This window comes from Bos javanicus, chromosome 11 (assembly GCF_032452875.1).
Source record: "Bos javanicus breed banteng chromosome 11, ARS-OSU_banteng_1.0, whole genome shotgun sequence".
Taxonomy (NCBI): Eukaryota; Metazoa; Chordata; class Mammalia; order Artiodactyla; family Bovidae; genus Bos; species Bos javanicus.
Genome location: NC_083878.1, coordinates 95,902,474 through 95,917,484, shown reverse-complemented (window position 1 = coordinate 95,917,484; position 15,011 = coordinate 95,902,474). Strand labels below are relative to the sequence as shown.

Sequence of the window (15,011 nt, the reverse complement as noted above, 5' to 3'; positions counted from 1 at the left end):
CACATGCCCTGTGGTGCAGCCAAAAAAAAAAAAAAATTGCTTCTTGGAACAATAGAATAATGAAGTATTAACACAGTGAAAAATGAGGTTTCTAAAACTGCAAAGTAGATACACAATAGCAAAACATGAAAATGTATATTTTAAATAATATTAGGAGAAAAGTAGGAAACAAGATAACTTACTCTCTATACAAATAAAATGTCATATAATGCCAATGTACAAAATTAAACGCTGTGGTATAAAATATTAATGCTGAAGTTGTAATTCTCTACAACAGTGCTTAGGTCAATACATTAATTAATAAACAAAATAAGCAAAGACTCACCATTGGGATGCTGATTTAAGTTATCTTAAACGATGCACTTTGTTAGAAATATATGTGTTTATTTGCAGTTAGCAGTTATGTAACTGCCATAAGCAGAATTATAGCGGTTTATAAAATTTCTGAACTCAAAACCTTTTCTTTACCTGGTGATGATAAGCCGATCCAAATTAATTCTCTGCTGCTTAGCAATCCATGCTGTACGATACAACTTTTCGGCTGTCTTAAGTACATCTGCATTAAGCCTCTGAATGAGCTGTTTCTCAGAGTTCACGTATAAGCGTTCCTGCTTGAGGTGATGGGCCAGAGTATGAATATCTAGCTTCACCATCTTCAAACGTGGAGAAGGTACAAAGGCTGATCACTAAGAGTAAAAAAGAAAAAAAAATTATTTTTATTTTCGGGTCTCTCTGCTCAAATGTCTATTGAGAAAGCTCTTCTAAAACAACTCATTCTGAAACAGAGAAAATCACTTCTTACTCCCTCTTCTGACCTTTTATTAAGCATTTGCCCCTACTCAGCATATATTACATGCATGTTCAAGATGCTTAGAGTGGGGCTTCCCCACTGAAAGGCAAGGACTGCCAAGACCAAGGCTTGTCTGCTTTGTCGACTTACAGCTGTAATTTCGGGGCTAAGGAGAGGGCTTGGCTCACGCCAGGAGGTAAAGAAGTATGTGCCACAGGAATGAATGAAATCACACAATTCTTGTTCATCTAGTAGCTAAACAAACTGATAAAAATAGCACACATATTTTAGAGCATTATTATTTAAGCTATACCCTTGAAGTTAGAATGCCTGCCAGACCACAAATGTTTTATATCAGCAGTAGAAGCGTTTGTGGCCCAGATAGCAGAATACAACGTTGTGTCCAGACAGCAGTCATTAAGTTAGAAAAATGCTCCTCATTAAGAATTAAACATTAGTGGTGGGGAAGAGAAGGACTGGGAGTTCGGGATCAGCAGATGCAAACTGTTACATACAAGATGAATAAACAAGGTCCCACTGTATAGCACAGGGAACGATATTCAATGCCCTGCGATAAACCGTAATGGGAAAGAATACTTATATCTGAGTTACTTCACAACACTGTACATCAATGCGGAATTTACACTTGAATATGTTGAATTTACATTTAAATCAATGTTGAATCTATACCTGAATAAAAAATTTTTTAAAGAATTAAACATTAAGATTGTATACTTAAAAGCTGCTATGAGAGTAAAGCTTTAAATGATCTCATCATAATAACAAGAAAATGGTAATTACATGAGGTGAAGGATGCATTAACTAACTTCACTGTGGCAAACTTTTGCAATATATGTGTACCAAATCGTTATTATATAACTTAAACTTACACAATGCTATGTCAATTATACTTCAATAAAGTTGTGGGGACAACTGTCCCCCTCCAAATAAAAACAAATTTAAAGGAAAGAAATATATTAAAAATCTTTTTTAAAATGTCCCAACCAAACAAATTCATAATGGATTTATTTGGAATTGATAAACTATAATTTGCAGTGAATTCAGCTTTGGAAAGAGGAACGTAGCCCACAGAACTCTCAATATGTTTACAGACCCAATGAAAATATGTTTATATATATGAAATAAGTATTTTTGTGCTAAGACTTAAAAAAATACCAAGAATTAAACATTATGAGAGTCAATGGAAATATATTTAAAGACACTTTTAAATTTAAAAAATGAAACAGATTCAACAATTTTTAAAATAAGTTTGATTTCAGAAATTTTTAACCTTTATTTTAATGAACTACTGATTTCTAGGGAAGTTTCTGGTATTATCATCTAACCTGAATTTAACTGCTTTCAAAAAAACACTTTCTTGTACTTTATCAATTACCTAGCAAACTATTTCGGAGAAGGAAACGGCACCCCACTCCACTGCTCTTGTCTGGAAAATCCCATGGACGGAGGAGCCTGGTGGGCTGCAGTCCATGGGGTCACTGAGGGTCGGACACGACTGAGCGACTTCACTTTCACTTTTCACTTTCATGCATTGGAGAAGGAAATGGCAACCCACTCCAGTGTTCTTGCCTGGGGAATCCCAGGGACGGGGGAGCCTGGTGGGCTGCCGTCTATGGGGTCGCACAGAGTCAGACACGACTGAAGTGACTTAGCAGCAGCGGCGGCAAACTAATTCAAGTCTCCTGTATTAAGTCCCTCAGACTGCTTTCCTCTCAAAGATTTTAAATATGTCTACTTCACCAAGATGATTCGTTATTAAGTCACAAAAACATCCATGTACATTCAAAAAAACTGGTGCCAAACATATATAATCTTATTAACTCAGTCTAAAGAAAACATACATGACTTTGTAATCTTCCATGACGGAATTCTGGAGAAGGCAATGGCACCCCACTCCAGTTCTCTTGCCTGGAAAATCCCATGGATGGAGGAGCCTGGTGGGCTGCAGTCCATGGGGTCACTGAGGGTCGGACACGACTGAGCAACTTCACTTTCACTTTTCACTTTCATGCATTGGAGAAGGAAATGGCAACCCACTCCAGTGTTCTTGCCTGGAGAAACCCAGGGATCGGGGAGCCTGGTGGGCTGCCGTCTATGGGGTCGCACAGAGTCGGACACGACTGAAGCGACTTATAAGTAGTAGTTGTAGTATGAGGGAATTCTAACATCCTCTAGGGGGCTCTAAATCCACAGACTAAGAACAGAATCACTGAACAAATGGTTGTAATTATGAGAAGTATTATAGTTAATGAAAATAAAACTGAAATGGGCTCTTAAAGATATCTATGTTTCATTAATAGTTCTGTTACCTTGGGTACATAATGCATATTCTCTAAACTTCAGGCTTTTTTCTCCTAAAACGTGGACACAATACCTATATTTATTTTGTGCCTGGCATGAGCAACACATTAGGTACAAGGGATACAAAAAAAAAAAGATAAAACCTAGTCCTCAAGGACTTTCTAATTTAATAGAACCCCCATTCTATTAGACATGCAAGTTAGTGGCTGCCCCAAAATATGGATTATACGCTGAAGGCTGTACAACGTAGAGCAGGGACAAAAGAGAAGGAGTGATGGACAAGTTAGGTACCCGAGTCTGGTCTTCAAAGACAAGTATTTGGGCGGGGAGGCAGGGGTGGGATAAGAATTTGCCAGACAAAAAGAGGATTTCCTCAAGATCAATGCAAAGAAATAGAGGAAAACAACAGAATGGGAAAGACTAGAGCTCTCTTCAAGAAAATTAGAGATACCAAGGGAACATTTCATGCAAGGATGGGCTCGATAAAGGACAGAAATGGTATGGACCTAACAGAAGCAGAAGATATTAAGAAGAGGTGGCAGGAATACACAGAAGAACTGTACAAAAAAGATCCTCACGACCCAGAAAACCACGATGGTGTGATCACTCATCTAGGGCCAGAGATTCTGGAATGTGAAGTTAAGTGGGCCTTAGAAAGCATCACTACAAACAAAGCTAGTAGAGGCGATGGAATTCCAGTTGAGCTCTTTCAAATCCTGAAAGATGATGCTGTGAAAGTGCTGCACTCAATATGCCAGCAAATTTGGAAAACTCAGCAGTGGCCACAGGACTGGAAAAGGTCAGTTTTCATTCCAATCCCAAAGAAAGGCAATGCCAAAGAATGCTCAAACTACCACACAATTGCACTCATCTCACACACTAGTACAGTAATGCTCAAAATTCTCCAAGGCAGGCTTCAGCAATACGTGAACTGTGAACTTCCTGATGTTCAAGCTGGTTTTAGAAAAGGCAGAGGAACCAGAGATCAAATTGCCAACATCCCCTAGATCATGGAAAAAGCAAGAGAGTTCCAGAAAAACATCTATTTCTGCTTTATTGACTATGCCAAAGCCTTTGACTGTGTGGATCACAAGAAACTGTGGAAAATTGTGAAAGAGATGGGAATACCAGACCACCTGATCTGCCTCTTGAGAAATCTGTATGAAGGTCAGGAAGCAACAGTTCAAATGGACATGGAACAACAGACTGGTTCCAAATAGGAAAAGGAGGACTTCAAGGCTGTATACTGTCACCCTGCTTATTTAACTTATATGCCGAGTACATCATGAGAAACGCTGGGCTGGAAGAAGCAAAAGCTGGAATCAAGATTGCCGGGAGAAATATCAATAACCTCAGCTATGCAGATGACACCACCCTTATGGCAGAAAGTGAAGAGGTACTAAAAAGCCTCTTGATGAAAGTGAAAGTGGAGAGTGAAAAAGCTGGCTTAAAGCTCCACATTCAGAAAAAGAAGATCATGGCATCTGGTCCCATCACTTCATGGGAAATAGATGGGGAAACAGTGGAAACAGTCTCAGACTTTATTTTTTGGGGCTCCAAAATCACTGTAGATGGTGACTGCAGCCATGAAATTAAAAGACGCTTACTCCTTGGAAGGAAAGTTATGACCAAACTAGATAGCATATTCAAAAGCAGAGACATTACTTTGCCAACAAAGGTCTGTCTAATCAAGGCTATGGTTTTTCCTGTGGTCATGTATGGATGTGAGAGTTGGACTGTGAAGAAGGCTGAGCACCGAAGAATTCATGCTTTTGAACTGTAGTGTTGGAGAAGACTCTTGAGAGTCCCTTGGACTGCAAGGAGATCCAACCAGTTCATTGTAAAGGAGATCAGCCCTGGGATTTCTTTGGAAGGAATGATACTAAAGCTGAAACTCCAGTAACTTTAGCCACCTCATGCGAAGAGATGACTCACTGGAAAAGACTCTGATGCTGGGAGGGATTGGGGGCAGGAGGAGAAGGGGATGACAGCATGAGATGGCTGATGGCATCACTGACTCGATGGACGTGAGTCTGAGTGAACTCCGGGAGTTGGTGATGGACAGGGAGGCCTGGCGTGCTGTGATTCATGGGGTCGCGAAGAGTCGGACAAGACTGAGTGACTGAACTGAACTGAACTGACTTCCAGATACACAGAGCCAATCAAGCAAAAGCACAGAGGTGTGTGATATTCAGAGAACTACACATGACTTCCTACAGTTTGGGGACATGTGTGTTTGTGTGTGTTAAGAGTGAGGCTGGATGCAGAGGACTCAGTGTATACTGAGATAAGGCTACAGACAGACTGCACACAGAACCCAGTGTTAAGAAATTGGACTGTTAAAAAAAAAAGAAAAGACAAAGAAACTGGACTGTAGGAGATGGGGAAAGAGTTTAAATGGATTAACATAATTAAATTTATATTTGAGAACATAAACTCTGGCAGTAAGGAGAAAGAGGAGGAGATAGGGATGGAACTAGATGAAGAAACACTACAAACTTGATAGGCAAGAAATACTGCAGTGGCAGTGGAAAGAATCGGACAGATGTGACAGACACTGGAGGCAGAAAATCCCTGCCTGCTGACACTTGTACATGGAGATGGCGAGGCAGGTGTTTCCAACTCCGGTGACAAGGGCTGGCTGTGGCGGTATACACCAGAATTGAGTATTATGTCAGAAAACCACTTTATAAACTGAAAATTGTGCCTGGTGTGGTTCTAAGAACTTTACACACTTCATCCTCACAACATCCCTCTGAGATAGGAACTTTGCAGCAAAGCGAATTAAGGCTCAGGGACGTTAAGTAACTTGCATCAGGCCAAGTGGGTGAGAGGTGACACAGCCAGTACATTTTACTATTTCCCTGATCTCTACAAGAATGGCTCAGAAAAGTCCTGTGGTTACACAGGAGAACACTGTATTTTTCAGAGATGCACGCTCAGGTATGTAGAAGTGAAGTGTCAGGATATCTGGAACTCACTTGTACATGGTCAAAAAAAAATTAAAAGATTTGTAAAACACTGCAAAATATAAACACTGTTGAATGAATCTGGTTGGTGGGTATACGGTGATCAATGTACTACTCTTCAACAGTTTCTTTATGTTAGAAGTTTTTCATAATAAAATGATAGAGGAAAATATTTTGGCGATTCTCAAACTGTACCTTTCTTGCTGCCTTAATACAACTTAACAAAATATCTTATCAACTATTGTTGGAACCTAGCCAGGCCCCCTAATCTCAAGGAGCTCACAGTCCAATTAGAACTGAAATTCTGTTCAAGATAGGACGCATAAAATGTTTCCAACGACATAGCAAAATGTGAACGAATCTATGCAATTTAGAAACCAAAACCTTCAAGCAAACCCTCACTTAAAAAAATTAACACATGTCCGCAACTGAGACCCAGCATGGCCAAATAAATAAATATTTAAAAATAAAAAATCACATGAAGGTAATGCTTCAAATATCTGAACAAGAACTCACCTTCTAAACCCTTCGATAACCCAAAATGTCTTCAAAGACATTTCTGTGAACATATTTTAAATAAATCCAGAACACTAGGTAAACTTGCTAAGCATTTTCTTTCAAGTTCATCAGACTATATGACCTACTATTACCCACCCTTACTGCTATCATGTACTACAGTCTCTCTCCTTCCCCTACAACACTCAAACTCCAATGACTGTTTGACCCCACCAAGAATTTCAAGCCATTAAGCCTATTTTATATATATATATATATATATATTTTTTTATAACTAACCTTCAGCCTCCTCCTGTCCCTGTTTCCCTCCTTACCCAACTAGCATAAACCCCATAGTCAGTCATTATGATCACTTGCCGAATGCACTCTCAACTTGCTCCGTGCACGCATGCTAAGTTCTTTAGTCGTGTCCGACTCTTTGTGACCCTATGGACTGTAGCCTGCCAGGCTCCTCTGTCCATGGGATTCTCCAGGCAAAAATACTGGAGTGGATTGTGCTCCTCCAGGGGATCTTCCCGACCCAGGGATCAAACCTGCATCTAGTACATCTCCCTGCACTGGCAGGCAGGTTCTTTATCACTAGCGCTGCCTGGGAAGCCCGCAATTTGCCCTCACTTGACTAACCCTCAATTCCAGTTGAATCTAATGCTCTCCCAACTCCTACTTTATACCTGTGAATGAGAAAACCGACATACACAACCATGCTAGCATCACTTCAAACTCACGATCACAAACCCTACACGGGCCCTCACTGACGCATGGCACACGCACTGGTACTCCCCCAAGTCCCTCCACCACTCCCCAATCCCCCAGGCAATGAATCCATACCATCCTCTCTCCTCAGATCTCCAACTTCTTCCCCTCTCCTTATTCTCAGCCCCTTGCCTCCTACTTCACTGAGAAAACCGAAGCATCGGAAGCGATTTTCCACAGGCTCCCTGCTTCGGTCTTTGCTCTCGGCCTATTCTCAACACAGTGAGCCTAAGTGAAAGCCTGTGAAAGCCTAAGTCAAATAACATCATTGTACTTAAAATCCGCCAAAAGCTTCTTTTCTTGGCTCTCCGTGGTCTACCTCTATTCCCCTTTGGCTCTCTGACTTCACCTCCTATTACCAGACCACACAACTTCCCGTCCAAACTGGGACACTACTGGGAATGAAAGCAGACACTATTAATAATTTCATCAAGACACACAAAGAAGGACATCAGATCACTCTCCTATCAACCCCCACATTCATTCTGTTTCAGCCCGATTCTCAAACCTGCCGGGCATACTTCCACTCCAGTATCTTTGCACCTGCTTCCCACCCGGGTCTCTTACTTCCTTTGGGTCTTAGAGTCACCTTCAGTGAAGTCTTTCTCGTCCACCCTACCTAAATTCCAACCCTCACTCAGTCACATGCTCATTTTATGTCTCCCTGATTTCATTTTTCTTGTTCAGTTCACTCACTCAGTCGTGTCCAACGCTTTGCAAACCCCATGGACTGGAGCACACCAGACTTCCCTGATCATCACCAACTCCTGGAGCTTGCTCAAACTCACGTCTCTTGAATTGGTGATGCCATCCAATCATCTCAACCTCTGCTGTCCCCTACCCCTCCTGCCTTCAATCTTTCCCAGCATCAGGGTCTTTTCCAATGAGACAGTTCTTCGCATCAGGTGGCCAAAGTACTGGAGCTTCAGCTTCAGCATCAGTCCTCCCAATGAATATTCAGGACTGATCTCAGGATTGACTTGTTAGCACTGGTTACTATACATTTCACTTATCTACCTTATGTATTCACCATCTCCCCAAGAAAATATACACTCCCTAAGAGGAGGGATTTATGCCCAATTTGTTTCCAGTTCTGTTCACACTGACTAGAATCCATCACATCATGCACATCAGTACACATCTGCTAATGAATATATGAATGAAAAAGGCATTTCAGTAACATATTCATGTTAGAAACCTCGTAAGCAGAGGTAGAAATAACATAGGAAGAACAAGCATGTAGTCTCTGATGGACAGGAAAAGAGGAGAGGTAAATACTATGAAAAGCATCAATACATGTTAACTACAATAAGCACACTGTACTGAAAACATTAAAAATACTACACGCTCAAAATTAACATTTATTCCTTACTTTTAGAGTATTATTTGTCTATACAAACCCTCGTATGCCTCTTCATTTTTATTTTCAACTCACCTTCATCCTATTTGCTCCTTTACATTTTCAAGGCCTAGCTCAATGAAATCTTCCTTCCCAACCATACAGTTTGCCCCACTGATAAATTCTAACTTTGAACTCCTAAAGCAGTGCTTATTCATACCATTACATTGGAACTGTTATTTTTTGTTTTCATCTTTAATGTCTATTTTCCTTCCAGCAAGAATGAAGGGTCCCCTTAAAGGATGAGAATTCTCTCTTAGACCTATGTATGTCCAGCCCCCAATACCACAGCCGAACACAGAAGTTCTCATACAGGTTTGCTAACGGCATTATCACAAGCTGCTCTGACAAAAAGAACTTAAGTAAAAATCAAAGAATTTTTAAATTAACTTTAGGTATATCTCACAGTAACAAACTGGGTTTTTTTCCCCTGAAAGCTGCAAGCATTTTCAAAGTTGCTACTGCTAAGTCGCTTCAGTCGTGTCCGACTCTGCGACCCCATGGAGTGCAGCCTACCAGGCTTCTCCGTCCATGGGATTCTCCAGGCAAGAACACTGGAGTGGGCTGCCATTTCCTTCTCAAAGTTAGATAATTTCTTTTTGGAGGGGTCAATAATTAAACTTTGAAAATCTATATTAACCTCAGTTCCACTTAACCACATTTTCTACAAAAATAAAATCAATTATACCTATGCGTCGCACAAGGCAATGGCACCTCACTCCAGTTCTCTTGCCTGGAAAATTCCATGGACGGAGGAGCCTAGTGGGCTGCAGCCCATGGCGTCGCTAAGAGTCGGACACCACTGAGCGACTTCACTTTCACTTTTCACTTTCATGCATTGGAGAAGGAAATGGCAACCCACTCCAGTGTTCTTGCCTGGAGAAACCCAGGGATCGGGGAGCCTGGTGGGCTGCCGTCTATGGGGTCGCACAGAGTCGGACACGACTGAAGCGACTTATAAGTAGTAGTTGTAGTATGAGGGAATTCTAACATCCTCTAGGGGGCTCTAAATCCACAGACTAAGAACAGAATCACTGAACAAATGGTTGTAATTATGAGAAGTATTATAGTTAATGAAAATAAAACTGAAATGGGCTCTTAAAGATATCTATGTTTCATTAATAGTTCTGTTACCTTGGGTACATAATGCATATTCTCTAAACTTCAGGCTTTTTTCTCCTAAAACGTGGACACAATACCTATATTTATTTTGTGCCTGGCATGAGCAACACATTAGGTACAAGGGATACAAAAAAAAAAAAGATAAAACCTAGTCCTCAAGGACTTTCTAATTTAATAGAACCCCCATTCTATTAGACATGCAAGTTAGTGGCTGCCCCAAAATATGGATTATACGCTGAAGGCTGTACAACGTAGAGCAGGGACAAAAGAGAAGGAGTGATGGACAAGTTAGGTACCCGAGTCTGGTCTTCAAAGACAAGTATTTGGGCGGGGAGGCAGGGGTGGGATAAGAATTTGCCAGACAAAAAGAGGATTTCCTCAAGATCAATGCAAAGAAATAGAGGAAAACAACAGAATGGGAAAGACTAGAGCTCTCTTCAAGAAAATTAGAGATACCAAGGGAACATTTCATGCAAGGATGGGCTCGATAAAGGACAGAAATGGTATGGACCTAACAGAAACAGAACATATTAAAAAGAGATGGCAAGAATACACAGAACTGTACAAAAAAGATCCTCACGACCCAGAAAACCACGATGGTGTGATCACTCACCTATGGCCAGAGATCCTGGAATGTGAAGTCAAGTGGGCCTTAGAAAGCATCACTACAAACAAAGCTAGTGGAGGTGATGGAATTCCAGTTGAGCTCTTTCAAATCCTGAAAGATGATGCTGTGAAAGTGCTGCACTCAATATGCCAGCAAATTTGGAAAACTCAGCAGTGGCCACAGGACTGGAAAAGGTCAGTTTTCATTCCAATCCCAAAGAAAGGCAATGCCAAAGAATGCTCAAACTACCGCACAATTGCACTCACCTCACACGCTAGTAAAGTAATGTTCAAAATTCTCCAAGCCAGGCTTTAGCAATACGTGAACTGTGAATTTCCTGATGTTCAAGCTGGTTTTAAAAAGGCAGAGGAACCAGAGATCAAATTGCCAACATTCGCTGGATCATGGAAAAAGCAAGAGAGTTCCAGAAAAGCATCTATTTCTGCTTTATTGACTATGCCAAAGCCTTTGACTCTGTGGATCACAATAAAGTGTCGAAAATTCTGAAAGAAATGGAATACCAGACCACCTGACCTGCCTCTTAAGAAATCTGTATGCAGGTCAGGAAGCAACAGTTCGAACTGGACATGGAACAACAGACTGGTTCCAATAGGAAAAGGAGTCCGTCAAGGCTGTATACTGTCACCCTGCTTATTTAACTTATATGCAGAGTACATCATGAGAAATGGTAGACGGGGAGAAACATAAGCTGGAATCAAGATTGCCGGGAGAAATATCAATAACCTCAGATATGCAGATGACACCACCCTTATGGCAGAAAGTGAAGAGGAACTAAAAAGCCTCTTGATGAAAGTGAAAGTGGAGAGTGAAAAAGTTGGCTTAAAGCTCCACATTCAGAAAACGAAGATCATGGCATCTGGTCCCATCTCTTCATGGGAAATAGATGGGGAAACGGTGGAAACAGTGTCAGACTTTATTTTGGGGGGCTCCAAAATCACTGAAGATGGTGACTGCAGCCATGAAATTAAAAGACGCTTACTCCTTGGAAGGAAAGTTATGACCAACCTAGATAACGTATTGAAAAGCAGAGACAGTACGTTGCCAACAAAGGTCCGTCTACTCAGGGCTATGGTTTTTCCAGTGGTCATGTATGGATGTGAGAGTTGGACTGTGAAGAAGGCTGAGTGCCAAAGAACTGATGGTTTTGAACTGTGGTGCTGGAGAAGACTCTTGAGAGTCCCTTGGACTGCAAGGAGATCCAACCAGTCCATTGTGAAGGAGATCAGCCCTGGGATTTCTTTGGAGGGAATGATGCTGAAGCTGAAACTCGAGTACTTTGGCCACCTCATGCAAAGAGTTGACTCATTGGAAAAGACCCTGATGCTCGGCGGGATTGGGGGCAGGAGGAGAAGGGGACGACAGAGGATGAGATGGCTGGATGGCATCACTGACTCGATGGACGTGAGTCTGAGTGAACTCCGGGAGTTGGTGATGGACAGGGAGGCCTGGCGTGCTGCGATTCATGAGGTTGCGAAGAGTTGGACACGACTGAGTGACTGAACTGAACTGAACTGACTTCCAGATACACAGAGCCAATCAAGCAAAAGCACAGAGGTGTGTGATATTCAGAGAACTACACATGACTTCCTACAGTTTGGGGACATGTGTGTTTGTGTGTGTTAAGAGTGAGGCTGGATGCAGAGGACTCAATGTATAATGAGATAAGGCTACAGACAGACTGCACACAGAACCCAGTGTTAAGAAATTGGACTGTTAAAAAAAAAAGAAAAGACAAAGAAACTGGACTGTAGGAGATGGGGAAAGAGTTTAAATGGATTAACATAATTAAATTTATATTTGAGAACATAAACTCTGGCAGTAAGGAGAAAGAGGAGGAGATAGGGATGGAACTAGATGAAGAAACACTACAAACTTGATAGGCAAGAAATACTGCAGTGGCAGTGGAAAGAATCGGACAGATGTGACAGACACTGGAGGCAGAAAATCCCAGCTTGCTGACACTTGTACATGGCGATGGCGAGGCAGGTGTTTCCAACTCCGGTGACAAGGGCTGGCTGTGGCGGTATACACCAGAATTGAGTATTATGTCAGAAAACCACTTTATAAACTGAAAATTGTGCCTGGTGTGGTTCTAAGAACTTCACACACTTCATCCTCACAACATCCCTCTGAGATAGGAACTTTGCAGCAAAGCGAATTAAGGCTCAGGGACGTTAAGTAACTTGCATCAGGCCAAGTGGGTGAGAGGTGACACAGCCAGTACATTTTACTATTTCCCTGATCTCTACAAGAATGGCTCAGAAAAGTCCTGTGGTTACACAGGAGAACACTGTATTTTTCAGAGATGCACGCTCAGGTATGTAGAAGTGAAGTGTCAGGATATCTGGAACTCACTTGTACATGGTCAAAAAAAAATTAAAAGATTTGTAAAACACTGCAAAATATAAACACTGTTGAATGAATCTGGTTGGTGGGTATACGGTGATCAATGTACTACTCTTCAACAGTTTCTTTATGTTAGAAGTTTTTCATAATAAAATGATAGAGGAAAATATTTTGGCGATTCTCAAACTGTACCTTTCTTGCTGCCTTAATACAACTTAACAAAATATCTTATCAACTATTGTTGGAACCTAGCCAGGCCCCCTAATCTCAAGGAGCTCACAGTCCAATTAGAACTGAAATTCTGTTCAAGATAGGACGCATAAAATGTTTCCAACGACATAGCAAAATGTGAACGAATCTATGCAATTTAGAAACCAAAACCTTCAAGCAAACCCTCACTTAAAAAAATTAACACATGTCCGCAACTGAGACCCAGCATGGCCAAATAAATAAATATTTAAAAATAAAAAATCACATGAAGGTAATGCTTCAAATATCTGAACAAGAACTCACCTTCTAAACCCTTCGATAACCCAAAATGTCTTCAAAGACATTTCTGTGAACATATTTTAAATAAATCCAGAACACTAGGTAAACTTGCTAAGCATTTTCTTTCAAGTTCATCAGACTATATGACCTACTATTACCCACCCTTACTGCTATCATGTACTACAGTCTCTCTCCTTCCCCTACAACACTCAAACTCCAATGACTGTTTGACCCCACCAAGAATTTCAAGCCATTAAGCCTATTTTATATATATATATATATATTTTTTTTTTTTATAACTAACCTTCAGCCTCCTCCTGTCCCTGTTTCCCTCCTTACCCAACTAGCATAAACCCCATAGTCAGTCATTATGATCACTTGCCGAATGCACTCTCAACTTGCTCCGTGCACGCATGCTAAGTTCTTTAGTCGTGTCCGACTCTTTGTGACCCTATGGACTGTAGCCTGCCAGGCTCCTCTGTCCATGGGATTCTCCAGGCAAAAATACTGGAGTGGATTGTGCTCCTCCAGGGGATCTTCCCGACCCAGGGATCGAACCTGCATCTAGTACATCTCCCTGCACTGGCAGGCAGGTTCTTTATCACTAGCGCTGCCTGGGAAGCCCGCAATTTGCCCTCACTTGACTAACCCTCAATTCCAGTTGAATCTAATGCTCTCCCAACTCCTACTTTATACCTGTGAATGAGAAAACCGACATACACAACCATGCTAGCATCACTTCAAACTCACGATCACAAACCCTACACGGGCCCTCACTGACGCATGGCACACGCACTGGTACTCCCCCAAGTCCCTCCACCACTCCCCAATCCCCCAGGCAATGAATCCATACCATCCTCTCTCCTCAGATCTCCAACTTCTTCCCCTCTCCTTATTCTCAGCCCCTTGCCTCCTACTTCACTGAGAAAACCGAAGCATCGGAAGCGATTTTCCACAGGCTCCCTGCTTCGGTCTTTGCTCTCGGCCTATTCTCAACACAGTGAGCCTAAGTGAAAGCCTGTGAAAGCCTAAGTCAAATAACATCATTGTACTTAAAATCCGCCAAAAGCTTCTTTTCTTGGCTCTCCGTGGTCTACCTCTATTCCCCTTTGGCTCTCTGACTTCACCTCCTATTACCAGACCACACAACTTCCCGTCCAAACTGGGACACTACTGGGAATGAAAGCAGACACTATTAATAATTTCATCAAGACACACAAAGAAGGACATCAGATCACTCTCCTATCAACCCCCACATTCATTCTGTTTCAGCCCGATTCTCAAACCTGCCGGGCATACTTCCACTCCAGTATCTTTGCACCTGCTTCCCACCCGGGTCTCTTACTTCCTTTGGGTCTTAGAGTCACCTTCAGTGAAGTCTTTCTCGTCCACCCTACCTAAATTCCAACCCTCACTCAGTCACATGCTCATTTTATGTCTCCCTGATTTCATTTTTCTTGTTCAGTTCACTCACTCAGTCGTGTCCAACGCTTTGCAAACCCCATGGACTGGAGCACACCAGACTTCCCTGATCATCACCAACTCCTGGAGCTTGCTCAAACTCACGTCTCTTGAATTGGTGATGCCATCCAATCATCTCAACCTCTGCTGTCCCCTACCCCTCCTGCCTTCAATCTTTCCCAGCATCAGGGTCTTTTCCAATGAGACAGTTCTTCG

General features: G+C 41.8%; 1 protein-coding gene across 7 annotated transcripts in view; it reads right to left on the bottom strand.

Moving 5' to 3' along the window:
- GAPVD1 (GTPase activating protein and VPS9 domains 1) overlaps nt 1-15,011 on the bottom strand; it is a 75,132-nt gene that overhangs the window by 43,001 nt on the left and 17,120 nt on the right. For all 7 annotated transcript variants that reach the window (XM_061433501.1, XM_061433506.1, XM_061433504.1 and 4 more), the window contains exon 2: nt 469-686. In XM_061433501.1, coding sequence (XP_061289485.1) covers nt 469-653 — 185 coding nt within the window. In that variant the 5' untranslated portion in view covers nt 654-686. The remainder of the gene's footprint in view (nt 1-468; nt 687-15,011) is intronic.